This window comes from Callospermophilus lateralis, chromosome 16, assembly GCF_048772815.1.
Source record: "Callospermophilus lateralis isolate mCalLat2 chromosome 16, mCalLat2.hap1, whole genome shotgun sequence".
NCBI classification, from domain to species: Eukaryota; Metazoa; Chordata; class Mammalia; order Rodentia; family Sciuridae; genus Callospermophilus; species Callospermophilus lateralis.
Window position 1 is genome coordinate 48,149,204 of NC_135320.1, and position 26,223 is coordinate 48,175,426.

General features: G+C 36.5%; 1 protein-coding gene across 1 annotated transcript; it reads right to left on the minus strand.

The window, feature by feature from the left end:
• Positions 1-1,695: 1,695 nt before the first annotated feature.
• On the minus strand, positions 1,696-25,544 carry Tmem64 (transmembrane protein 64). The gene is made up of 3 exons (XM_076835651.1): positions 24,571-25,544; positions 9,466-9,621; positions 1,696-5,477 (listed from the first exon to the last, which is right to left on the minus strand). Exons 1-3 carry the CDS (start codon positions 25,366-25,368, stop codon positions 5,286-5,288), a joined length of 1,146 nt encoding a protein of 381 aa, XP_076691766.1. The 5' UTR covers positions 25,369-25,544; the 3' UTR covers positions 1,696-5,285.
• Between the last annotated feature and the right edge of the window lie 679 nt (positions 25,545-26,223).

A 26,223-nucleotide genomic window follows, 5' to 3' on the forward strand; every position in this document is an offset into this window, starting at 1 on the left:
TCTTGGCATCTGTGGGTCTTGTCTCTTTGCCCATCAACAATAGCCAACCCACTAGGAGCAATCCCTGTCCTGATTTTCTCTGTCAAGATCCCACTTGAAAGTAAGGCCTCGGGCTGGGGTTGTGGCTCAGTGGTAGAGCGCTTGCCTAGCATGTGCAGGGTGCGGGGTTAGATCCTCAGCACCACATAAAAATAAAATAAAGGTATTGTGTTGAACTATAATTAAAAACAAAATATTTTTTTAAAAAAGAAAGTAAGTAAGGCCTCATCCATACCCAGTAGCCAAATGGAGGGAAGAAAGAAAGATACTCTCAGGTTCAATGTTCCCAGAATCTACTCCATGTTCACCTAATAATTTAATGCACTGCTACAAAACCTACCTAAAACATTGATGCCAAACAAAGCTGTTCTACTGCATATTTAAAGTGGGAAGATGATGACACAAAACCAGGTACTTCATTTAAAATCAGAGTAACAAATTGAGAACATTTAATGTTCCCTATCTACCTGTCAAGGTGAACTTAGGATGGGACTCTAAGAGATAAAGAGTATTGAATAGGTCATGCTTCAAAACACTGATACAGAAAATGATTTCATTAGTAACCAACCACAGAATCAAGGAGTTCTCTGTGGCCTTTAATATGTTATCTTAATGATGAATTTTATGTATTCTAGGAAAATATCCTTAAAGTGTATCACTACACTTCTGTACCCACTCTAAGAATTTTATAATTTACAAATTATTCTTTTAAGTTTAGTACATATTCAATGTACTCTTTTATTCAACTTTACTGCATATTTTATGATGTTCAAATTTCCTACTCAGCACACTATCTTACAGAATACCCAGTCACTTTTTAAGACAGTGGAATTAGTAATTATTCATTCTAGATAATCAACTTTGTTAAAACTTGGCAGAATGATTAAACAGTTACCATATACAAATACCTTGTTTAACATTACCATGAACATAATACTATGCTTAAAAATGTTCAGTATTAAAGTCATAATTATTACACACGTTCTCCATACTTAAGAGTGCTGACATGCACTCTAGATCAACCAAGGAGGGCAGCCATGGCAGACAGTACTGCAGCCTTGGATGACGGGCACACTGCAATGCCCACATGCTTCTCTAGAGAGGACACCATTGCACCACCCCAGCTGGAGGCATTCTGCAGCATGAGGTTACTCCTCTGTTTTGGCAGGCAGTTTGGACCTCAAATGGATAACGTGAGAAATGCGTGCAACAATATTGGATCTGATACAAATAAGCCAAATAGCATTATTCTGGTTGCTAAGATGAAAGTTTTATGGCAGCTGGAATGTGTCTTCAAGGAAATAGTAATAAAAATGAGACCGAAATCAACAAGAAAATTAGAATGGTGAAAGTCCCTTGACTTTATGAAAGCATGAATATCACCATGCCTAAGAAAAATGACTAACAATTATTGGAATGGCAAGTGACATGTAAAGAATACGAGTATTGGGAGAAAAACCCTGAAGAGTAAGTATTGACTTAAGACACCTTAATCATTTCTCTACAGGGCCTCTGCCATAATCATAACTACCCCACAGAGGGTCCATTATCAGCATTCTCATTTTTAGGAGCACATCCCTCCTTTCCCTTGAATTGTTCCCTCCCATGGGACATGTCTCTATATCCATGGGAAAGAAAAAGAAGAGAGAAGGAAAATAAAATATTACTTTTTATTTTCTCAGGCACACAAGTGATTTGGGATACCAATTATTCAAAACATTTGCTAATTTCACATTTAGAACTTTCTACTTTCAATCTTCAGCCACCTTTGAAAATAATTTGCAGCAATCACTTTGTAGTTCAGAAGTACCAAGTTATAATTGAGTTGTGGAATAAGTTAAAAGTTTATGTTAAATGTGTGAGCTTATTGACTCCTGAGTTTTAAATATCCTGTGAAACAGTGATTCTTTTCCCTTTTTAAATGGCTTTTCAGTTTAAAGCAATGATCTTAAAGCAAATTATATATTAAAAACTTTATTACAACAGAAATCAGCAACATCCGATCTAAAATCTGGACAATATAATACTGACTCTGAGACAGTCAATAGCCTCTGGTTGAAACAAAATTCTACCACTAAGGCTATCAACCTGGGTCAGACCTTTGTTCCTGAGGGCAGTACAATCATCTTTTTCTCTGCAAAATGAATGGCATGATTTACCATAACATAACCAACATGGAACATACCTAGTGACTTTCTCAAGCATTCTAAAGACAGCTTCACAGCTAACAAATATTGACAAATTTAAGTCACAGCATTCTCCCCAAGAGTAGTCCAATTCAGCACTGCACATAAACAAACAGCAATGCTGGGGATATATGCTACTTTAACCAGTAAGCTGAGTTACATAAAGGGCAAATAAGAGTAATGACTGAACTTAATCACCTCATAGGGAGGAAGGAATCTATTAGTTGTATACCTAATTCTATTCAAAGCCACCTTAGAAAGGTTTGTAGCTGGTTACATAATGCATCAGGGGTGAGTATGGCTGGCATTGAATAAATCCAGTCTCTTCTGAACATAAACTCAAAATGCAGATTCTAATGATGGAGATTTGGTTATATTATTTTTGCAAAACAAGGAGTACAAATTTCAAGTTGTTGCACATCAGATAATCCAACAGAAATGGACATGAAAACAGTAAATTATATATACGTTTTTAAAAGGAGGTGCTATTAAAGTAATGTACATGACAAAATTTGGCAAAATGTAAACAAAATTATCAATAAACCAGAATATGGAAAACTTATGGAAAAGCCCAAACAATTAAAGATAAAAACATACCATTCATCAGATTTGGAAATTAGATGGATCATATGCTCTTTAAAATGAGTATAAAGCATTTTTCATTATAAAGCATTTTCATTTCTACAAATACATGTTACTGGAAACATTTAATACATATATAATGACTGGAGACAATACTTGTGCAACATAAAAGTATTCTCTAGAAACGTGTTGCTGCCATGTCTGGGATGCAGCATTAAAGACACACTGAATAAGGCATGGTGATGCTTTGCACAACTGATAATGAGTACAACCCAAACACCCAGCAACCAAATCTACCTGTCAAATAGCTTGACTGTGAGGGGGCTGCTGTTTTCTTAGAGGCTGCAAATACTAAAGGAGAACTGCAGCTATAGATCAGTATTTTAGAAACAGTCAATTCATACTGTTTTAAGAAAAAATGAATGATTTATTATATAAAATGATTGGCAGAATACAGAAAAATTATTTCTTTTACCTTTACATATTTAATACAAGTACCAAGCAAAGTATAACATTTTAAAGAATCCACTACAAACTACCAAAAGGTACTCAATTTTGGTGAAGTTTTCAAGTCACAAATACTAAAAGTAAATAAATGTACTTCAAAATACATGAAGTGTAAAACAAGTATGGAAACAGTGATCTTCAGTAATGGTTCCTTTAACCAAAATTAACCAACAAGCAAAGATGCACAAGAAAAACACTGCCATGTCAGACAGAAAAGAATAAATAAAATATATTGTTCACTGGGATTGTTGAGCTAAACTCATTTTTTTAAAACGTAAATAAGCATTAGGACTCAAAAGAAGAATAAGGATATTTCAATATTATATATAATTTTTTTCTACCAATAATAGAAGGAAGGATTTGGAGGCCAATCAAGTGCTGAGATCTAAGTGCCTCTCAGAATATTGTGCAACTGAAGTCTTCTACCATTACTTAAAGATAATTTACTCATTATGAAGGAAAGAAAAACAATTATAATGAATAGGGCAAAAATAACCTTATGATTAAATTCTTCTGTAGCATAGGAATATAATAATTTGTTTTCAAAGAATTACTTTGTATTTTAATTAATCAGGGCAAAGGTGTCACCCTAATTAATAGGCAAATGAGAGATCTCTGATAAGTCAAATATTCATAGCCAAAAAAGAGCTACCTACTGGAAAATTTGCACTAATATCTAAAATCTCATTTGTAAATAAACTAATCATTAAGTTTACAATTAAATTACTTTAAAATAGAGGTGACTGATGAATGTTGCACATGTCATATGAATCATATACTGAATTATTGTGTCAATAATCATAAGTGCTACTAATAAATATATTAATTCATGCTACAAGAGAAAGAATTGAGACACTTAATTTCACATTTCAGAATTCCTGAGTCTTATCAGAGAAAAACATGTACTAAAACAAAACAAAATAAACTTACCTATAATAGGGCAAATAACACAAATCTGGGAATTAAGTTACTATTATATTTAGAGTTCTAAAGCTGAAAACTATGAGACAGATATATAAGTACTTCCATGGAACTATAAAGATGATTTTAAAGCTTGATTTTTAAAAAAGGCTAAACAAGGCCACCTGAGTGACATCTTCAATGATGGCAAGCCCACCATTTTAAAGGAATAATATTTTTATTTCAAAGCCTAATTATTATTATAAAAAGGAAAAAGGTTTATTTTAATAAAATGTTTTAGTAAGATTGCAATGGGACAGCCCTTTGATGGAAGATCTAAGGAGGGTACAGCCAATGTAATCAAACTAGAACATGAGTTCTAATTTTCAGCCACCACCCACTAAATAATTTCCCTTTTGCTTTGCATATTACACAGTGAAAATAAAAAGATTGTTTTAAGAGCACTTCAGTCCCACAATGTAGGATTTAAGCTTGTGTGAAAAGGTGTAAATGACCCTGCAATAATGTGATGCTTGCAAAAATACATTCAACTGAAAATTAATGTCTTTTTTCTAACACAGAAAAGGGAAACAAAGTGGTCCCACTTAACATAACAAAACAAAACAAAAAACACTGTTTATTCCTTCTGGAAAGACTAAGCAAAGAACATCCAATAATATTACACATTTAAGACTGCATACTTTAACTCAGCTTTATAAGTAAAGAAGATGTATACTTTATAAATAAAGACACTAAGCAGAAAAAAATATTTGGGTTATTTCTCTGTTCTTAAGTACCCAGAAATAAAATAATTAAAAAACACTAAAGTGCAGACCTATAGGCCATTACAGGCATGATAAAGAGGTGCAGCCAAAATTGCATCTACATTTACACTTACATATCCAGAAAATGATTCTTGCTTTAAAAAAAAAAAAAAAACTGTGCAATTAAAAACTAGTCAGTTTTGTTTGTGCTGTAATACAAATAGAACTTGTCTCTGCCCACTAGGGAAGTGACTGTTAGACCTTGGACAGCACACTAGGCTCTTGACAATCATACATTTCTTTAGAATCATACAATATTGATTCCACCTCCAGAAAATGTTAGGGTCCTCTTGCTGTAGAATGAAGAGCCACTCGAATTTGGTTGATTGCCTTTAACCAGAGAGGTTTTCAGTTCCATTTCGCAAGCTACAATAGCTGCATTCAATTCCACTTGAGCTCGGTGAACTACATAAAACATGAGGCCTATACTTATAATAATCTGTGAATGAAAATAAAATATTAGTTATCAATATTATATACAGAAAAAAAGAAATAATATATATTTGGCTTAGAAATGCTTCATACAGAATGCTTCTTAAATGTGGTAGGTAAGAGGTTACATATTTCAAATGGCTAACAATCAGTTATCAATTCTCCCTTCTTTTTTGCTTCTCCCAGGAATGGAAGGCCAAAATCTATAAATAACCATTATATGGTATCACGTAAACATACAGCAAATACACATCCCTTTGGTACATATAATGATGTGTGTTTGATATAAGTCAAACTTGTCTCTTTGTACTAAAAAGCTTCCTTGGAAGGAACAATGACGACAACAACAACAACAAAATATGTCTACAATAGACAACAGCTGGCTAAACTTTACTGGTGTAATTAACGTAGTACTATGTATATCAGCACAACTTTAAATGTCTACCAGCATTTCCAACTTTACTTAGAAGCACTGCCATTTTAAAAAGAACTAATTTGTGCAAACAAAATTAAAAGTATTAAGCACCACATAAAAAACTGAAAGGCCAATAAACTTCAAAAGAAAGTAACAAGATATTGGGAACATGAAATTATATTAAGGAAAAACAAAAAATGAAGGAAAACATAATGATAAGAAAAAAAGGCAATCAAAGGGATACTAGGCAAAGCATCAATCTGATAAAACTGAGTCAGTTTCTAGTCTTGGTTTAACTAACTAGTGATGTGATTTCAGGAAAGTCCCTTAAAATATTTGTGCTTAAATTTCCCATTGTTTGAGAGGAATGCGGTTCACTAGAATATCTAAGCATTCCATATATTCTAAATGATTTTTATTCCAAAGTTCATTTGTAAACCAGTTGCAACTGGTGTTATTTACAAAGTCTGTTCTAACCAAAAATGACTCCGTAATACAACAGTTTCAATCAAATCTATCATAATTATTAACTCTATGGAAAAAAACCCTCTAAATCCAAGTGTTGAAGATAGTGGGGAAGGGAGGGATAGAAGCAGATGGGATAGAAATGGGGATGGGATAGGGGAAGAGAAACCTGAAACTTATGCAAGGGAGTACCAATCCGTTACTCAATAAAATCCTAAGTAACTTAGGTATTATTAAATGGGTTTTTATATCTTGCAATTGTTCTGTTAGTCCTCTTAATAGAAATAAGATATACTTACTGAAAACTCTTAAGATTGACACTTATGAGTGGATGATAATACCATGTGAAGAGATGAAGCAAATGTTAAGAAAATGAATTGTGTGTGAATGAATGCTAAGTTCTATTTCAGATATGTTGAATTTAAGGTAACTCTGAGACATCTAGAAAAATTCAGCAAACAAGTCTGAACCTATAGAAAGAAGGCTGAATAAAGATGTGTCCAGAGGCAGAGAAGAGGGGTTTTCTTTATACAAATAAATACATTAGCAGCCACCATAGTAATTAGATTTGTCAAGGAAAAAAAAAAAGTTTTTGGTGTGAGCAAGAAAGCTTAGTCTAGAAACTTGAGAAACATGGATTTAGGAGGTAAAAACAAACGTAAGTCAGGTAAGGGTAGGGTGGGACAAGTGGGACAAGATAATGTACCAAAGTAAAGGAAAAGAAGTTTTACTAATGAAGGCATGGTCAACAGAGTTTTAGGTTGTTAAAAGATCAAGCTAGATTACAAATGGAAAGTGGATTTGAATTAGATGAGCTTAGTGATGACTTTAGAAATAGTGGTTTGAAGGGAGGACATGGCAGGGCCAGAGTTAAGTTCAAAACTAGTGAACAACTTTCTCAGGCTTCCAGCAAGCATGAACTGGGTACATCCATACACAGATATTTCACCATCTGTCCTTCTGGATCCTTGGTCCTAACAATCTGTACTGACTATTCAACATGCCTTCATTTCCTCCTTAGCCTAGTGAGGTGTTAACAAAAAGAAAATAAAAACATCAGTAAAAATGTAGTATAGAAATATTTCTAAATGTTTCTTTACGCAAATGAAAGAACCAAACAGAGGCAGAAGGACAAGCCTCCTTCAGAAAGCCAGGCACCTCTTCTACTATTAACTGGAAAGTAGGCCAAAAATATGGGCAGGAGCACAAGGAGAATGGATTTCTCAAATGGAAAGTGAGATGTTTGCCACTGGAAAGTGCCTGCCTTTTCTATTAAAGAAGTAAAGAAGTAATCTGTTGGGAATGAAAAGGGAAGTAATCAAAATTATGAGGAGAATGAAGATAGCTAGAAATAGTCAACCTATTTCAGGGCAACAGCAGAAGAGTGAGAAGACAAAGGAAATGGGGATATAGGATAGTGTTGAGAAACCAGGTGAAAATTTATAACCATGAATTAAATATTATCCATCTGTTTGGCTGTATGATTTTGTTCTCAAAAGAATAGGTGCAAAGTAGACCAAACTTGGACTTATTTAGGATTGAGGTTTTGACTGGTGGCACACAGAAAAATAAAGGGCATGGAAAAGAGTGATTAAAGAGATAAACTGCGATCAGTACAAGAATATCAGTACAAGAATAGCTGTGGATTCCCCTGAATGTCTGTTTTGTTTGCTTCCAAAATTTTACTGACACTGTAGATTCTTTTTAGATTGGTGGCTGTAAAGCTCAGATGCAAATCTGTGGCTCATTTCTAATAAATAAGAACTCCATGAATACACTTACCCTACTAACTTTTAGCTAAGCTTTGTCTCCTTTTCCTATGCTCATTTTCCACTTCAAGATGAAGTCTCCCCCAACACTTTTATTCTTGTGTACATATTTAATAAGGTACATTAAATTCTTCCTGAAACAAATTAAGTCATAACTAACATCAACAAATCAAACTGAAGCATAAATTAACCTTCAGGGTTTTCTCCTATAAATGCCAGGTAAAAAATATGTGCCTTTCCCCTCCTATCTTGTGTCTTAAGTATAAATCTGCCAGCTTAAATAAAGAGGTAAGAAATCACTGGACAAAAAAAAACTATAGTTTAAAATTAAATACCAGTAACTCCAATGACTGCAGTTGAGTTATTTACTAAGAAGCATATAAATATAAAGTTTCAAATGGTGAAAATCCTCTGTAATCTATAATAAGGAGGAATTCTACTTAGTAAAATATAAGGTCAAAAGAAAATAATGTTTAAAACAGACAATTCATTTTTAGGAAACTCAAAACACAAAATATGCTTAAATTTATATTAAAAATATGAGTCTGCAGTGTAAGTCAAGATTTTATAGCACCTTGGGATGACTATAAACATTATATTACAACATATAGTATACTGCAGATTTAATACATATCAAATTTAACATTATGGATTAACATGCCATATTAACTCAGTAAGTCCTAAGATTTCAAATCTATAAACCTAATAAATACTCGAGTATTTTAAAGTCACTCTAAGTGGCATATTTGTTGCTCAATTTAAGTTTTTGTAGGTTCCTATCTGGGACAATGGGACAAAATGAAATAATAAGAAATAAAACAAATGTAAACAAATCTTTAAATCTAGATACTAGTTATCTAAAGAAAATATAGATCTGGGGGAAAAATTAGTAAAGAAAGATAAAAATTGACAATTCCTTGATGGGCCTTTATTTATTTATATGTGGTGCTGACACTCAAACCCAGTGCCTCACACATGCTAGGCAAGCACTCTACCACTGAGTCACAATCCCAGCCTCCAATTTTTCTTAATGTAAGCCTTCCACATTGGGATGACTCTGAAAATAATCACTGCAAAAAAGAATCCTATTTTTATCATTCCTGTATTTTCTTCTTCAAGAAGACTGTCAATAATTATCATTTCAGTTCTACACTCTTCCACATAGCCAAACAATTAAAAAATGTTATCAAAATATAAAGCAGTATTCGAGGAACAGGAAAGACTGAAAAAAGGAAAAAATCCTCTTAAATTACATTCAATTAAATCTGTTAAGTTTAAATCAGCAAGGCAATTCTAGAGAGAGAAAGAGAAAAAGAGAAAGAGACAACCCTTGGCCTTAAACTCACCTGTAAACAAAAAACAAAATATCCACTAACACTCTGTTCTGCAATGACATCTTCCATTGTCCGCAGGGTGGTACCCAAGTAAGAATTCAGAAGCTGGGTAGGAAGCAGTCCAACTGAAGATGCCATCAGATAGTTGGGTAATGAGAGATCAGTAATCTAAAAGTAAAGGGAATGATTTGTTACCAAGTAAAATAACATAAAAAAGTGTGTTGAAGTATTTACTAGTGGATTTCTTTCTTGGCATGGAGAGAACTGAAATACTTATAAAGCATCTTGATTTTTAAAAATGATTATCAAGGGAATGTATACAGAATGCAGTTTAGAATGAAATAAAAATTCAAACAAAATTTTAACATTCTATTATTCGATCACTAAAGGAGAACATCTGTGACTATTTTATCCTCATATGTAAATAAAATCCACACACAGATCAATTTGTCAGAAGTCTTGTTAAGATTTCTTCATGTCATTAAATATTCATAAGCATTCTTACATGGCAGTGTGGCTGCTGGCCCTAAAGCCAAATAACCCTAGAATGGCATTTCAATGTTGAGAACTCAATGAGCTACTCTGTCTTTATGACTTTTCATCTGTAAAATAAAAATAATTATCCTTAGATGCAGAAAAATTTCATTGCTTCCTTATTTCTTTGTGTCTATGTATGGAATTGTTCTCTTGCTACTATTTATAAAACCCAACAAAACTGCAGCAAAAACCTTTGTTTATTAACCTGTGTGGAAGGCAGCATCTAAAATATTCCAATGATTCAATTTCCTGGTTTTCATGCCCTGTGAGATTCTTTACCCTGGAGTGTGGGCTGGACTGACTGCTTACTTCTTAGCAGACTATAGCAGAAGTGACAACATGTCACTTCCAAGATTATATTGCAAGAACAGGATTTCCATCTCTTTCTTGAGCAGGTCAGCTGCCATACTGTAAGTAGCTCTATGGAGGTCCACATGGAAAGGAACTCATTCCTTCAGCCAGCAGCTAGCAATGACCTGAGGTGTCTGCTAACAGCGACACAAGTGAGGATGGAATTAAACTAAGTTAATCAAGTCTTAAGATGCCTGCAACCCTGGCCAACACCTTCACTGCAGAATTGTAAGGAAGTCACAGGTCCCCACTAAACTGCATAGGAATTCCTGATCCACACAAATTGTGACACAATAAATGTTTTAAATCTTGAAGTAATCTGTTACATGGCAAAATAAATTACTAATACATTAGACATCTCAGTTATTTTAGGATAGCTCACTAGGAGTAGAATTACTAATTCAAACAGTAAAAACTTTCTGCTGTATTCCCAAATGTTCATAGTAATTCACATATATTTCAGTAATAACATGAGTATGTCCATCACACTTACTTATTAAAATTCAATATATTTCTGTTTAATACAGTAAAAATGTTTCATCATTATTTAATCTGTTCTATATTCATTTAAAGTGAAGTGAGTTTTCTATATTAATTTTTCTATAGCTTTATTTGTTCACATTTGCCCTTTTTTTCTTGAAATGTTAAGTGTTTTTGTTATTCATAAGAGCTCTTCATAGTAAGGATAATCTTTGGTCTACTATATGAGCATATATTTTACCCTAAAGCCTGTCAGTCTGTGTGTCCTCCTTTTTTTTTTTTAACTGTCCCCCTTTCTTTCTTCCATTCATTCATTCATTCATTCATTCATCATTCATTCAGGGTCTTGCTAAGTTGCCCAGGCCAGCCTCAAGCTACTGGGCTGAAGAGATCCTACTGTCTGGTTCCTCTTTATGTTTTGATACAAGGTTTCCAAATGCCCATATAATCAAATACCATCATCTTTCCCTCCGATTTTTCCACTGCTTTTAGTTTACTTTTTTTTTTAGATCCTATTAGTTTTTACCTTCATTTTTCTGATTGTTTTATTTTCTAATACTTAATACTAAATTCTTCTGGAGATTATTCAGACTAAAATGAGGATACAGCCTATTATTCATCCCTTCCATATGTACAGTCAATTTTCTTAGCATTACATATTAGATAATCATAGCTTCTCCTTTATGATATACGTTATAAACAGCTGTTGTATATATAAAAGGGCCCATTAGTGGCTCTATTACCGACAATCCATATTTCAAATCTCATATTGCAACCAAAATTGTAGCAAGGACTATCAGTTCATATTTGGCAAGAAATGTCCAACTCCATTCAAGCCACTTCATTGCTCTTATTTTAAAAATTGCCATTACTGTTCTTACTACTTATTCTCAAAAGATCATTCTGTCATTCAAAAAGAAAAATAAATAATAAATTATCAGGATTAGGTAAACTTAAAAATAATCTGGATAGAACTGGAATATCCACAATTTTCAGTCTTCTTATCCAGAAATGTTTCTAAATTTCTTAAACTGTTCTTTGCTAAACTGTTGTTTACTAAAGTTTGTGGTTTTTTTTACTTAAATATATCATGCATTTCCTTAAGCATTTCATGTTATTATTGTTACCACTCTTACTGACCTTAAGAATAGTTTCTCTATACCTGCATCTGTAGATTACTGGTATGTAAAAAAGGTATTGACTACATTATTTAGTTTTTTTTAACTGCTTTTAAGATCCAGTATTTTAATCAGCAATACATTACTCTATAACTACAATCTAATAAAATAATCATGTAATCATAATTTCACTAAAGTTACATTCGTTTCTATAGATGGCACACTAGAGATGTACCACTGCCAGTCTACAAAAAATATTTCAGCAACAGGTTGTTAACAATTCACATTATCAACCACTGACTCAGTATCTATCCATAAAATGTTCTAATAGGTGCTGGAAAGAGACAGAAAGCAGGACATAATACCTACCCTTGAAGGATTTACATACTGACAAGTGCACACCAAACACCTTAGACAAAAACAGAAAGGGAGCCTTTGGAAGACTGTACACAGCATTCAACAGTAGAAAGCTGGGTGCAGGGGCACATGCCTAGAGTCCCAATTACTTGGGAGGCTGAGGCAGGAGGATTGCTAAGAAAGTCTGGGGATATCACTAAGTGGTAGAGCACTTGCCTAAGCATGTGCAAGTCCTAGGGTTCAACACCTGTTCTCACACACACACACACACACACAAAAAAAAAAAAAAAAACAGAGTGAGGAGTACAGAGGAATAAAAATCAGATGCAGGAGTAGAGCTCAAAGGGCAATTTTGTGGCAAAAGAGGCCTTCAGAACAAGCACCAGAAAGCTACACATGGGTTTGGCAAGCAAAGACAAGAGGAAGAAGGTAGGTGTTTTAGGAAGAAAATGAGCAAAGACAATTTGGCAGGGTAGGCACAGTATGTACTAATGAAGTTGGCAGTACATTTTGGATTATTTAAGGCACAAACAAAAGAATACTGAAAAATAAAGATGGGAAAAGTAACTGGGTGATACCTGTTAGGAGCCTGAAAAAAGAGGAGTAAGCCTCTGTGCAGAGGTGAGTTTACTTACAGGAGCAGAAAATTTTCTTTAGAACAAAATGTCATAAATGTATGAAATGAGTAATTAAGACAAAGTGAATCATAAAAATTACCATGTTGTAATTAATAATAAAGCATCACACATTATGAAAATTTTCTTCAAAATTAAAGCTATATTACAAAATATCAGAATGCAAAGTTTCAGTCCTTAGCTTTAAATGTAATGACGTTTCTCTAAATAGAATATGTAATTGACATTCAGGGAATGACATCAATAATATTCAAATGGGAATGTTAAAATTGGATTTCATAAATCTGAAACAACTCTCAATTCTTTAACAATAATGTTGTCCAATGCATAAAAGTGGTCAAATTAATCCTAAGGAGAAAATATTATTATTTATAACATACTTCCTTTCTGTCAAGTTGAAATACCTAAAAGAAAGCAAAAACCCAGTTTTAATCTTTGTAAGCAGTTCTACTAGAGTGTTCAATGATTTAACTAGTACAACAATGCAATAATATACAGTTTTTAAACTATTAACAACTTGATTAACATAAAGATTATAAATGATTTCAATTTAGCACTTCCTTTAAGTCAAAATCCTACTCAGAACCTTCACTCAACTCCATAATTTAGAATGCTTGTTCCCACGCAAAGATTTAATCCAACCCTCTCTCCCCAGTAAGCCCTCACCAACCAAAGTTTAAATTTCTATCTCCTAGTTTTACTGTCCAGAAAGACATTAAAATGAACCTCAGGCCATCCTACTGAAATCCCTAAGTATCCTGGTATCTCAGCTCAGAACTTGTCTTCCAAATCCAAACACCTTGTAGAAATCTCAGCCTAGGATATGAATGTCATTCTGCTGGTTAGCTACTATAATAGATAATGAGTTTCAGGGATGGCAAACATCATCTGATTATATTTACCATTATTCCCAGAGGTTCTCAACTTTACTTGAGTCAGTAGGAGTTAATGTAAAATAGTCCTCCATTTCTTGAAACAAAATAGTACCAATCTGGAGTACATGGATAGGAATAAAAAGCCTTAAATCTGAAGAGCAAGAATTGATTGACCACCACCGAACAGGTCATTTTTGAAGCTGACTATAAAGGAACCTCTAGATTTATCATTCAGACACAGCACAAAGTACAGATCCCAAGTCCTCTCAGACACAGCACAAAGTAGAGTTCCCAGGCAGCCCTGAATTCCTCATTTTCTAAGTTTACTTCTATTTATAAGGGCTTTACTGGCTTTAATTTAATCCATGAAGAAACTATCGTTTTTTATGTAGACTACATCAAAGGATGCAATGATGAATTTAAAGGCAATCCACGTTCAAAAAAACCTCAAATTTTATCCATAACTGTGAATTAAATATTATTCTTGTCAAATTATACCTTCCTACATAGGTCATGTTTCTAGGTTTATATATCTGGTTTTTTTGGGGGGGAATAGCATTTGAACTCAGAAGTGCTTTACCACAGAGCTACATCCTCAGTCCTTTTTATATTTGAGACAGGGTCTTGCTAATTTGCTGAGGCTGGACATCAACTTGTAATTCTCTTGCCTCAGCCTCCCAAGTTGCTGGGATTACAATTAAGGTATATCCAAAGGTATAGTTAAATATTACATTGTAATATTATGTAATATATTACATAGAAAAGTCACAAATCCCTAAGGTGATTTTAAAGGAACAGTCAAAAGAAATTAAAATGACTATAGTTCAATCTTTTCATCTTATTTATTGATAAATTATGTATTTTATTATATATATCTGCAAAACATCATCAATTTCTCAGAAAAGTTGTAGAAGAGAAAGAGTTCAAAAATGGTAACTAGCTTTCACTCTTAGGAATCTGTAATTCTTTAAAAAGGTGAATTAAGAAAAAACACTGTGTTCACTTCCTTCCCTATACCCCTCTTCTTCTCTTTTTATGTTCCCAGTCTCAGTTCTCCTGACACTGTTACCCAGCTTCTCCTTCATTTGCCACATCTGATTACCTTCTGTCTTTGTCAAAGGTACCTTCTAAATTTCTAAGGAATTTGTCTACCACCTGGTTCTATTTCTAGTGTTTCCTGTCCAGTTTTGACACCTAGATTTTACCCTCATTCACCAATTAGGCTAAATCCTAGAATCTTTTTTTTTTTTAATGTAAATCCAGTCCTACTTAAAACTCTGGTCTACTGTCATGTGAATGAGATTCAGGTTCTTTAGCACACAAAATGCTTCATAATTTGACCATCTCGTACTTCACATACACCATATCCCAGCTGCATCAAAATTCTCTGGATTCCTAGAACATTCCTTGCTCTTCCCTCTAGACCTCTGTACATTGTTCCCTCTGGCAAGGACATGTACATCCTTCCTCCCATTCTTTCTGCTCTACTCTACAACTATCTTTCACTACTCAGTCATCATCTTCTGTAGCAGAGCTTCCCTGATGCCTAAGTCTGCACAAAATGTTTTCAGGGACTGTGAGGAAACAGTGAACCTCCTTGTCTCCTCACACAGGACAGCAACCAAACCTTTCATCACCTGTTTGCCCCTCGCTCAGACTGCAACTTGTATGAGAGGAAGAACCTTCATTTATGTCCCTAGACCTAGCACAATGTCTACTAAATATTAGGTACTAAATATATGTTGACTGGAGGCTGAATAGATCAACATAAAAAAAAAATCCATATGCAACAAAATGAAACTGAATGCCCTCCTCTCGCCATGCACAAAAGTTAACTCAAAATGGATCAAGGAGCTTGATATCAAATCAGAGACTCTGCGCCTGATAGAAAAAAAAGTTGGCTCCGATTTACATATTGTGGGGTCGGGCTCCAAATTCCTTAATAAGGAATATTAAGCACAAGAGTTAATAACAAGAATCAACAAATAGGACTTACTTAAACTGAAAAGTTTTTTCTCAGCAAGAGAAACAATAAGAGAGGTAAATAGGGAGCCTACATCATGGGAACAAATTTTTACTCCTCACACTTCAGATAGAGCCCTAATATCCAGAGTATACAAAGAACTCAAAAAATTAGACAATAAGATAACAAATAACCCAATCAACAAATGGGCCAAGGACCTGAACAGACACTTCTCAGAGGAGGACATACAATCAATCAACAAGTACATGAAAAAATGCTCACCATCTCTAGCAGTCAGAGAAATGCAAATCAAAACCATCCTAAGATACCATCTCACTCCAGTAAGATTGGCAGCCATTATGAAGTCAAACAACAACAAGTGCTGGCGAGGATGTGGGGAAAAGGGTACTCTTGTACACTGCTGGTGGGACTGCAAATTGGTGCGGCCAATTTGGAAAGCAGTATGGAGATTCCTGGGAAAGCTGGGAATGGAATCACCATTTGACCCAGCTATTGCCCTTCTCGGTCTATTCCCTGAAGACCTTAAAAGAGCGTACTACAGGGATACTGCCACATCGATGTTCATAGCAGCACAATTCACAATAGCTACACTGTGGAACCAACCTAGATGCCCTTCAATAGATGAATGGATAAAAAAAATGTGGCATTTATACACCATGGAGTATTACGCAGCACTAAAAAAATGACAAAATCATGAAATTTGCAGGGAAATGGATGGCACTAGAGCAGATTATGCTAAGTGAAGCTAGCCAATCCCTAAAAAACAAATGCCAAATGTCTTCTTTGATATAATGAGAGCAACTAAGAACAGAGCAGGGAGGAAGAACAGGAGGAAAAGATTAACATTTAAAAGAGACATGAGGTGGGAGGGAAAGGGAGAGAAAAGGGAAATTGCATGGAAATGGAAGGAGACCCTCATTGCTATACAAAATTATACAAAAGAGGCTGTGAGGGGAATGGGAAAAAAAACAAGGAGAGAAATTAATTACAGTAGATGGGGTAGAGAGAGAAGATGGGAAGGGAGGGGAGGGGGGGATAGTAGAGGATAGGAAAGGTAGCAGAATACAACAGTAACTAATAGGGCATTATGTAAAAATGTGAATGTGTAACCGATGTGATTCTGCAATCTGTATTTGGGGTAAAAATGGGAGTTCATAACCCACTTGAATCTAACGTATGAAATATGATATGTCAAGAGCTTTGTAATGTTTTGAACAACCAATAAAAAAAAGAAAAGAAAAGAAAACTGCTTTTTAAAAAATAAATATGGAGGGGCAGGAGTTGTGGCTCAGTGGTGGAGGGCTTACCTGGCATGTGTGAGGCCCTGGGTTCAATCTTCAGCACCACATATAAATAAATAAAATTAAAAAGATCCATTGACAATTTAAAAAAACTATAAATAAACGTGGAGACTAATGATAGTTGCTAGTTCATAAAAAAGGTTAAGATGATAATTCCATTTGTAACTGGCTATTCAGAAACTAAGAATACTCCTGCCCTAATACAGAAAAATGTCATAACTAAAAATGAACTCACTATCAGCAAAATTTACACCATGATATAACTAGAATGTTTTTTTCTTCACTGGACTTCTAGCACCTTGAGGGATGAACTTTGCTATACTGCTATGCAACTCCAACAACAGGAATAGCAGCAGGCACAGGGCCTCTACCAGTTATCTGCTGAGTGAAAACTGAGAGTACCCCCAGTAAGCTTTGTGGTGAACCTATTGTCAAGGATAAGATGCTCTAGATAGATGATAACCCTGAGAGTACCAGAAAAAAATTTGCCACTGAAAACAATAAAAAAAAAGCAAGGCAGGGCTCTGAGGGATTCCACTCTAATATCTGGAGATGGCCTGAAATAAAAGCAGCTTTTACTTCCATGAACAGAAATGGTTTGGTCAGTATGCCTGCCTGATGCAGAAAATATCTTCATATATACAACATTTTTCATTAGTTCAATGTTTCTAAATCAGGAACTGCTTTTAATGGTCCACAGATTATTGGCAGGGGGCAACAATCTATTTGAGAATATGGTTCACACACACACTTCTTCCCAGCAGGAAGAAAAAAAACACATTTTATTAAATATATATCACAAAATACCCATTACATCAAGTAAAAGGTCACAAAAAAAAAAAAACAAAACAAAAACATTAACTCAGAATGTCATAATGAGAAAATGCAAAGAAAGAAAAATTATTTAAATGTTCATGATTTTTTCTTCTTTTTATTTGCTATATTTTTCAAAGTCTTTACAATGAACACTTATTTTGTAAGAGGATAAAACAGATACTGTTAAAGTAAGTTGTAATAAGATGTCTCTGCTTTTAAGATTTTTTAAATTAATCTAGGAGTGGGTATTAAGACATGCTACATATACATTGTTAGGATAATAGGCTCTGATAAAAATTTGCACTTTAAGCCTATATATGACACAGAGAAACTTCAAGCTGATAAGAACACGGAAGTGGCACAAAGAGCAGGAAACAGTTTCAAGGAAATAACTAATAGTTAACTGTATTCAGTGGTACTGAAAGGTCTGAGAAAGTAGACTAAGATGACACTATATTTTGTCAACCTATTTTATTGCTCAGAGTCAGACTCCAAGATTTTCCAAAGCAGACTGTCTTTTCAAATTCTATTCTGCCTGAACTATACCACTGGCTGCAAATCAGTATACTTCAACAATAATAAGAAATAATCACTTGACACACTGATGCAGGAACAGGTATCATGACTTATCATCCTTAGCAGAATCTATTATGGCTTCACCTATAATATAGAACAGGAACACAATAACAACTTTTTTCTTTTTTACAAAATATACTATTACTAAACACTTTAAGGGGGAAAAATGTTAAATTGAGATTTTTTAAAAGCAAACTAAGATTTTTGCCTAACTCTTCTCATTTTTACAAATAAGAAAACTGGAGACCAGACCATTAAAATGAGTTCATCAAGGTCACATAGGATCTGAGACAATCTGAGTTTGTGTTCCTAAAGTCAACAACTAAGATTTTACCATATTTGTGGCTTTACAGTCATCTGCCAAAAAACTTATTAAATTGTAGTAAATATCAGTTCAGTTGTGAACTAAATTACTAAAAGTAACTTATCTTCTGGATAAGTCAAGGCTTTAAGGGCAGAATCTAAGAAAACTGATTCATGAATAGTTATCATGACATTATTTGCCATCAGTATTTTAGTCAGGGCCCCTTTGCTCAAAAACAAAAATCTTTATTGCCGTTTCTAATCTATTGTAATCTCAAACAATAAATAAACAAATAACCCAAGAAATAGTTTGGTAACAGAATTATGTTAAGTGGTTCTTCTGAGAAATGAGCCAGAGTGATAGGCAAGGCCTTGCACTTTTAAAGTACTCATTATTTTGTTTGCATTTTACTAACCATACTAATATACTGTTTGTTTTAAAAAAATCAGGTAACTTAAGGGACTCTTTCTACAATTTTAAGGGCTCATGCTTGATGGCTATTTTGCTGCAGAGACAGATAAACTTTTTCCATTGTCAGGTGGTAAGTATTTTAGGCTTTGGAGGTTCAGGGTCTGTTCCAACTATGTAACTTTGCTGTTTCAGCTTAAAAGAAATCAGAGACTGCACACATGAATGAGCACAGCTGTATTCCAATAACATAATTTACAGATGCTGAAATCTGACATTCATATAGTTCTCATGTGCATGAAATAAGTTTTCTTTTGGTATTTTTCCCAACCATTTAAACTTGGAAGAAGCTTGTATGCCACACAAAATTGGGCTACAGTTTGCTGACCCCCTGTTCTAACATCCAGGGATGAGAGCTAATTCCCCTCTAGAGAATCGTGCACAGTACCTGACATGTGGGCCGTCAATGTTTTGATACATAAGGCACTCTAGGACTAATGATCCACAACTGGAATCCTGAGGGGTCTGAGAAAGTCAGCTCTTCCGGACTAACACTACCATGTACAAAAGTTAGTGATTTTATTTGTCAGCCTGTGGTTTGGGGGCAAGTAATTTTACCAGTTTATGTCTCAACTGCCTCAGCAATAAAATGAGGACTAGTGTTAAAACTGTATTAAATAAGTAATGTGTGAATGACAAAACAGTGCCTGGCAATTAGCATGGGAAATAAAGATATTTGCTATGGTAAAAAATTTGAAGTCTCAAGATACTCATTTTGGATTGCAGAGGATGGAAAGAAAAAAAAATAAGCAAACTGTATTTTGTCACAAATTCACAGAAAATGTTATTAAAACAATGGGAAGTCTAGATCAAAGAGTAACTATAATTACCTCAAGATGCCAAGGTAAATGTGAAAAACAAGTTTGATTTCCAATTTGTGCTATCTGTCCTCTATATAACTCTGCCTCTTAGGATTAATACTTACTCCAAAGACTGTTGTGGTGATTAAAGAATATTATGTATGTAAATTTGCTCTGCAAGTTGGAAAGTAGTATACATTGTATGAGTAAGATAATTTTTCACACACTGTTTTAGGTTTTAATTTTAGGTTTCAAAACAAAATTTCCCAAGTGGATTTGTTTAAAGAGAAAGAACTCACCAGAGTCTCTGACTTCTGAAGTTTTTCTTCAACCAAAGTGGGAAAAAAGAATGTTTTTAGGATCTCCTGGAGAGCAAGTTAATAAAAACATCAGACCCCTTTGGAAGTTGCAAGCACCAATATGTATTCTGTTGCCCATAACAACCAATTATCATGTAATATTTTGGGATCATAGATGGCATTTTACAGAGTAACTTAAAAAAATCTCCAAAGGGGCATCACAGAGTTTGCAATTTGCAATTTGTCAACTAGTTTTTTCTAGATGGCTTTAATCTTTTAGAATTTCGTCTCCTACATCTACCTCAATGGTCCCTTCTTACGAATCCAAAGTTTCTTTTTTCAGCTACTGATAAAAAAGAGAACCTGAAGTTTCAAGGCTACAGACAGGATTTCATTTGCTATATTTAAATCAGAAATATGTCCACCTCTTAAAGCGCTGAGGATTAAAGATGCACATTAAAGAGCATATAGTAATTAATCATGGATTGGAAAGAAAGAGGCTATAAAGGTAAATCAAGAATATATGATATGAAAGTCATTCTGAAGGGAAAAGAAAACCCATTTGAGGATTTCATGCAGGGAAGTACCAAGATAAAGATCTTTGCTGGATAATGGTGGGAGAACTTAAGCATAGTAGAGGGAAAGATGAATGAAGGAAGTGGCGGTGAGCTGGACTAAAGTGTTTAGGAGGCAGAATCCAAAGGATTAGGCAATGATGACTGGACATGAGGAGTGAAGGAGAGGGTAGCCAAGTGCAAGAATCACTAAGACTGTACCACATGTCCAGTTCTTGTTCCTTCCTGGCATACCCATCAACCCTTTGGATTTAGCTGTGGCCATGTAATATTTTCAGGCCAGTTAAGAGTGAGATTACTTACAGGCAGAAACTTTAAAAGTCAGGGTGCAATCCCCCATAAAACAGTAATAAAGTACAGGATGGTAGTTTTGTCAGATGGATCTCAGAGTAAAACTGACATAAAACCTTCTCCCAAATCAAGTCTGACCTCCACTTGGGTCAAGTGGAATAAATATACCTTTGCTTGTTAGTCCCATGAGATGTGAAAGTTGTTAATGTGGCACAATTCAGCCTATCCTGACTAATCCAGTAAGAAAATAATCATGGTCATTTGAGATATGTATCCAGATAAGAAGAGAACTTAGAAACCCAAACTATAAAGTTAGAAATCTGTCTGAATGGGCAGCAAATCTGTAGATACACAATTAAAACATTAAGAAAAAAATAACTTTACCAATGTTACTGCAGAAATGATAGGTGCATTTTTCAAAGAAAAAATATTTAAACATATACTTGAGAGATCAAATTTTTATGGTTTTAGAATATTATAAACTATTTGGTACATATCTTGTATTTTGAGAATTTCAAAAAATTGAGTGTCTTTATTTCTCCTTTTCTTGCATACATGGGAGAAGGAAAGACTTATGGTTAAGAATAGAAAAAGCAAGGGAAGCCTCTTTCTTTTTCCAATCAGGTCTGCCTTTAAAATGTAAATGTAACTACTTCCACCATTAATAATAAGAACTAGCAATTATTAAGCAGTGACTATATGCCAGGCAGAATACTTAATATTTGGCTGGGCACAGTGGTGCACACCTGTAATTCCAGTAGCTCAGGAGGCTGAGGCAGGAGAATTGTGAGTTCAGAGTCAGTCTCAGGAGCTTAGTGAGGCCCTAAGCAACTTAAGACCTTGTCTCTAAATAAAATATAAAAAGGGCTGGGGGGCTGGGGATGTGTTCAGTGGTTGAGTAGCCTTGGGTTCAATTCCCACTAACACACACACACACACACACACACAAAAAAAAAAAAAAAAAAAAAAAAAAAAAACAACGTTAATAGCCTCATTACATTAGTTTATTTAATATTATACTCTATACATTTTACAGATGAGGAAACATAGAGAAGGCTACACAACAGAGACTAAGTTAGGACTATTTCCAAAGCCTATGCCTCATATAACCACTATACATAACTTTCTCAAGGATAAGTCCTGATAAATTGAGTTTAAATGGAATTTTCTTTAAAAATGGTGATTTCAACAATAGGGAGATAAGTAGAAAATAAAGAGAAATATGCCCTAAAAAAGGCAGATGCAGGCAGTCATGAGGTGGATAGAGTAGATGCAGGATGAACAATATGTAAGAGATATACCCAGTGGCTTCATAATCTACCCTGCTTACGGCTATGAGTAAGAATTTTTCATTAAGATGCACTCACTGTATCAGCAGATTCTGGGTTCAAACCTCAGCTTTGTCATTCGTTAGGTGACTCTTTACAACTTCCTGGATGGTTGAGTCTCCATCTTTCTCAGAAAATTGGTGACTATATTACCTACTTCAATAGATCTTTTTTTTCCTTCTCTTTCTCTTCTGACCCCACAATATCAAATTAAACAATGCCTCTCATCAAACTTGGTTTCAACAACATGAATACCTTATTTCTAAGTACAAAAACCTTATTTCTAAGTATTTCTAAGTACAAAGTACAGTCACTTACATATTTAATACATGAGACATTATCAAAAGAAAAACCTATTATCAAGCAATAAATGTATGAGTTATGAAGATATAATATACAACAAAAAAAATAGGACCATGGGTTAAGACCCTACCATCAGACCACAGTTCCAAGTTCGATACCATCTATTTACTGGCTAGGTAACTATGGTTAATAGCAGAAACAAGAACCATAGAAAACAAAAGCCAACATGTGAGTGCTTGCTAAGCCAGGCTCTGATGTACATATTCATTTTATGTAATCTTCTCAATAACCCTATCAAGTAGGTACCACTACTTTCCCCATATTACTAAGAAACTGAAGCGCAGATAGAATAAGAAACTTGACCAAGGTCATCAGATTCTAACACACACAAACTCAAGAGCAGCAGCCCCGTGCTCCTAATTAATAGACAATTAACAGTGTATAATAAGTGCATAATCACCTTCTGCAGGGCTGACTTAAGGATTAGAAATAATATATGGAAAGAGCCCAGAAAGACAGTCAGCACAGAGTAGGTGAATGAGAAAAGGCACAAGGATACAAGTTACACTGCAGGACAAAGCGGAACCATCAGAAATCAATCTATACAGCTTCCTTAGTGCCAACCTTCTTTCAAAGTCTTAGGACAATTAATGTATTATCCAAGGTTGGGTCAAAGTTCATGTGTATATTTCATAATATAAGAAGCTATGAAAAGGTAAAAAATTAAGGCTGAAACTATAACAGACTATTGCTATATCATTTTACTTCAATAGTTTTGTTTTAACTGAAGGGTTGAGATCCTGGGATTCTATGAACTCAGTAGTTTAAAATCACTGAATTTGGGAAACTCAGCTAATTTGAAGTCAGATAAGTTTAATAATTTGTTCCAAACTCAAAAGGTTTGTAAAGACCAGATTCCTTTTTTCCAACTGGATGGTCTCTTCACTAGTAGTATTTCTATCTTAAGTCAGTTGCATAGAGAAAATGCACATCAGTTACGGAAACCTAAGTAGAGTAAGCAGAATATATGTATATAAGGGCAGAAAAGCTATAGGGTGCATATAAATAAGGAAAATAGATGATCATTGAAAAATATTTTCTGTCCTATTTTGTTTTATACACTCAGTAATTTCAAGGTAAAGTTCCTCCAAAGAAAGATAAACAGGAGAATTTTCTCCTTTACATGATATTTCAGCAAATCATTTGAAGGGGGAAAAAGTTCTATTATAAATATAGAAAACTCCAAATTCAGGAGAATTCAGTGTTCACTTAATTATGTCTTTCACGTCCGTATCACCAAAAAACGAGTCAAAATCCTGGATGCATTTATGCAGTTAAGAGAGAAAACTAGGAATGTGAGGCTGTACTCCCAAACTCCTGCAAAAGTTGCTACAGAAATAAGGTAACAAATGTTAAAAAGGGGCATATTCATTAATGTCCCCCTTCACAGTTAAAAGGATTCTTCATTTTTTTATGCATTTTTAATGCCCCAAAGAAACACTTCTTTCTCGACCAGATCGCCTTCTGAGAACGCATCTTTGTTTTGTTTTACTTGTAGGATCAATTTCTCAGGATACTATGCAAAGTAACTGTTAACTCCTATTGCCAATGTCACTTCTCCGCTGGTATTTACCTGCTGAAGTATTTATTTACCTCCCTAAAAGCGAAAAAGACCGCTCAAAAACAGACCTGGAGAGAGACCAGTAGGACACCACTTACCGAAAACACTGCATTCTGAAGCCCAAAAGGTATGGGGGTCAATCTGGCCAGCGCCACCACCTTCAGGCCGCTTCCTCCCTCCACGACGCGAATAACAGCGCTCAGCTTCTCGCTACTCTGGATCTTGGCGGCCACCCAGGCGGTGAGCAGCCGCTTGCAGACCACATGGGCGATGAAGGTGCCGATGAGGACGCCCACGACCATCAGACCCATGCCCAGTACGAAGCCATATAGGTAGCCGGCGGCTACGTTGAGCACGATGTAGCCCCAACCGCAGGGAAATGAGACCACGATGAAGCCCACAACGAAGAGCAGGACCCCCAGCAGCGAGTCAAGGCTCTCCACCCAGAGCAGGAGGTGCTGCAGGTAGCGGCGGACCAGGGCCAGAGAAGCGAAGCACAGGGCGGCCAGCACACAGACCAGCACGAGGCTCCGGCACCAACAGGTGCTGCCGAGGCAGCAGCAACGCCAGTTTCTCACCTCGGCCACCCCGACCACCACGCCGCCGCCGCCGCTGCTACCGGGGCCGCCCGCCAAGGCCCCGCCCGGCGCCGGCACCTCAGAGGCCGCGGGCTGACCGTGGCGCTCCAGATAGGCGCCGAGCAGGGCGCCCGAGGCCGCCGCCGCCGCAGCTGCCGCGCTCGCCCCGCCCCCGCGGGGGAGGCGGTCCGCCGAGTCGTCCCCGCCCGCCGCCCGCACCAGGGCCCAGCCGGATGGCAGCTCTGCGCGGCCCGGGCGGACGGCGTGCTGCAGGAGCCGGGGGAGCGCCTGAAGCAGACTCCCGCCTGGGCTCCGCATGCCTCCGCCCGGCGCGGGTCCTCTCAGCCAGCCAGCCTCTCCGCCGCGGCGCCCGTCAGGCGGCAGCCCTCCATGACGCCCCGCAAGCCGGGCCTCGACTCCCTGCGTCCGCTTGGGTGACGGGAGACGGCCCGCAGAAGGGCGAGGAGTTGGCTGCGGAGCGATAGTCGGGCAGAGAGAGGGGGAACTCCAGACCCCTCCGACCGAGTCCGCCCCTTTTCGGCCAGAAGGGGCGGGGCTGCGGGCGCGCGGGGGCGGGTACGAGCCGCGTTCCGGCCCCGCCCCCGTGACGCACAGCCCCTGAGGCTGAGGGCCCTGCAGCGTCTGCGTTGGCAAGCCGGCGCCTGGAGCCCTGGGTGTCCGCAGGGAGGGGAGAAGAGCCGCGGGAACCCACGCGCCGGGGCAGGAGTGGCTGCAGTGAGGAGGAAAGTGGACGCTGGGGCTGAATTGGGGGGCGAGGGACTGCGCGTTCCCGGCCTTCCCAGACGGGCGCGCCTGCGTGTCAGTGCACGCGCTCCTCAGACCAGGAGACCCCTGTCCGCTAGCTGGTTGGATTCTCTTCCAAACCTCGGGTGATTTCCGCAGAAAACATTATCCGGGTTGGCAAATCTGTGGCACTCCCATCCCAGCAGTCGTGGCAGATGTTGGGTTAGTGGGGAAGAATTCTTGGTGTCTTCAACGGAGGATTTGCTAATTGCCCTCCCCCCATTCCTTCCCTCTTTAAGAACTGAAGAAATTGGGTATGAAAGGCCACCCTTGACACAATGTACCTTCTCACTCCAGTGGTTGTTTATTGAGTGCCAGTACCACTGTACTAGGGGCCCTGGAAGAATGCACAGGAGGACATTTCTTAAG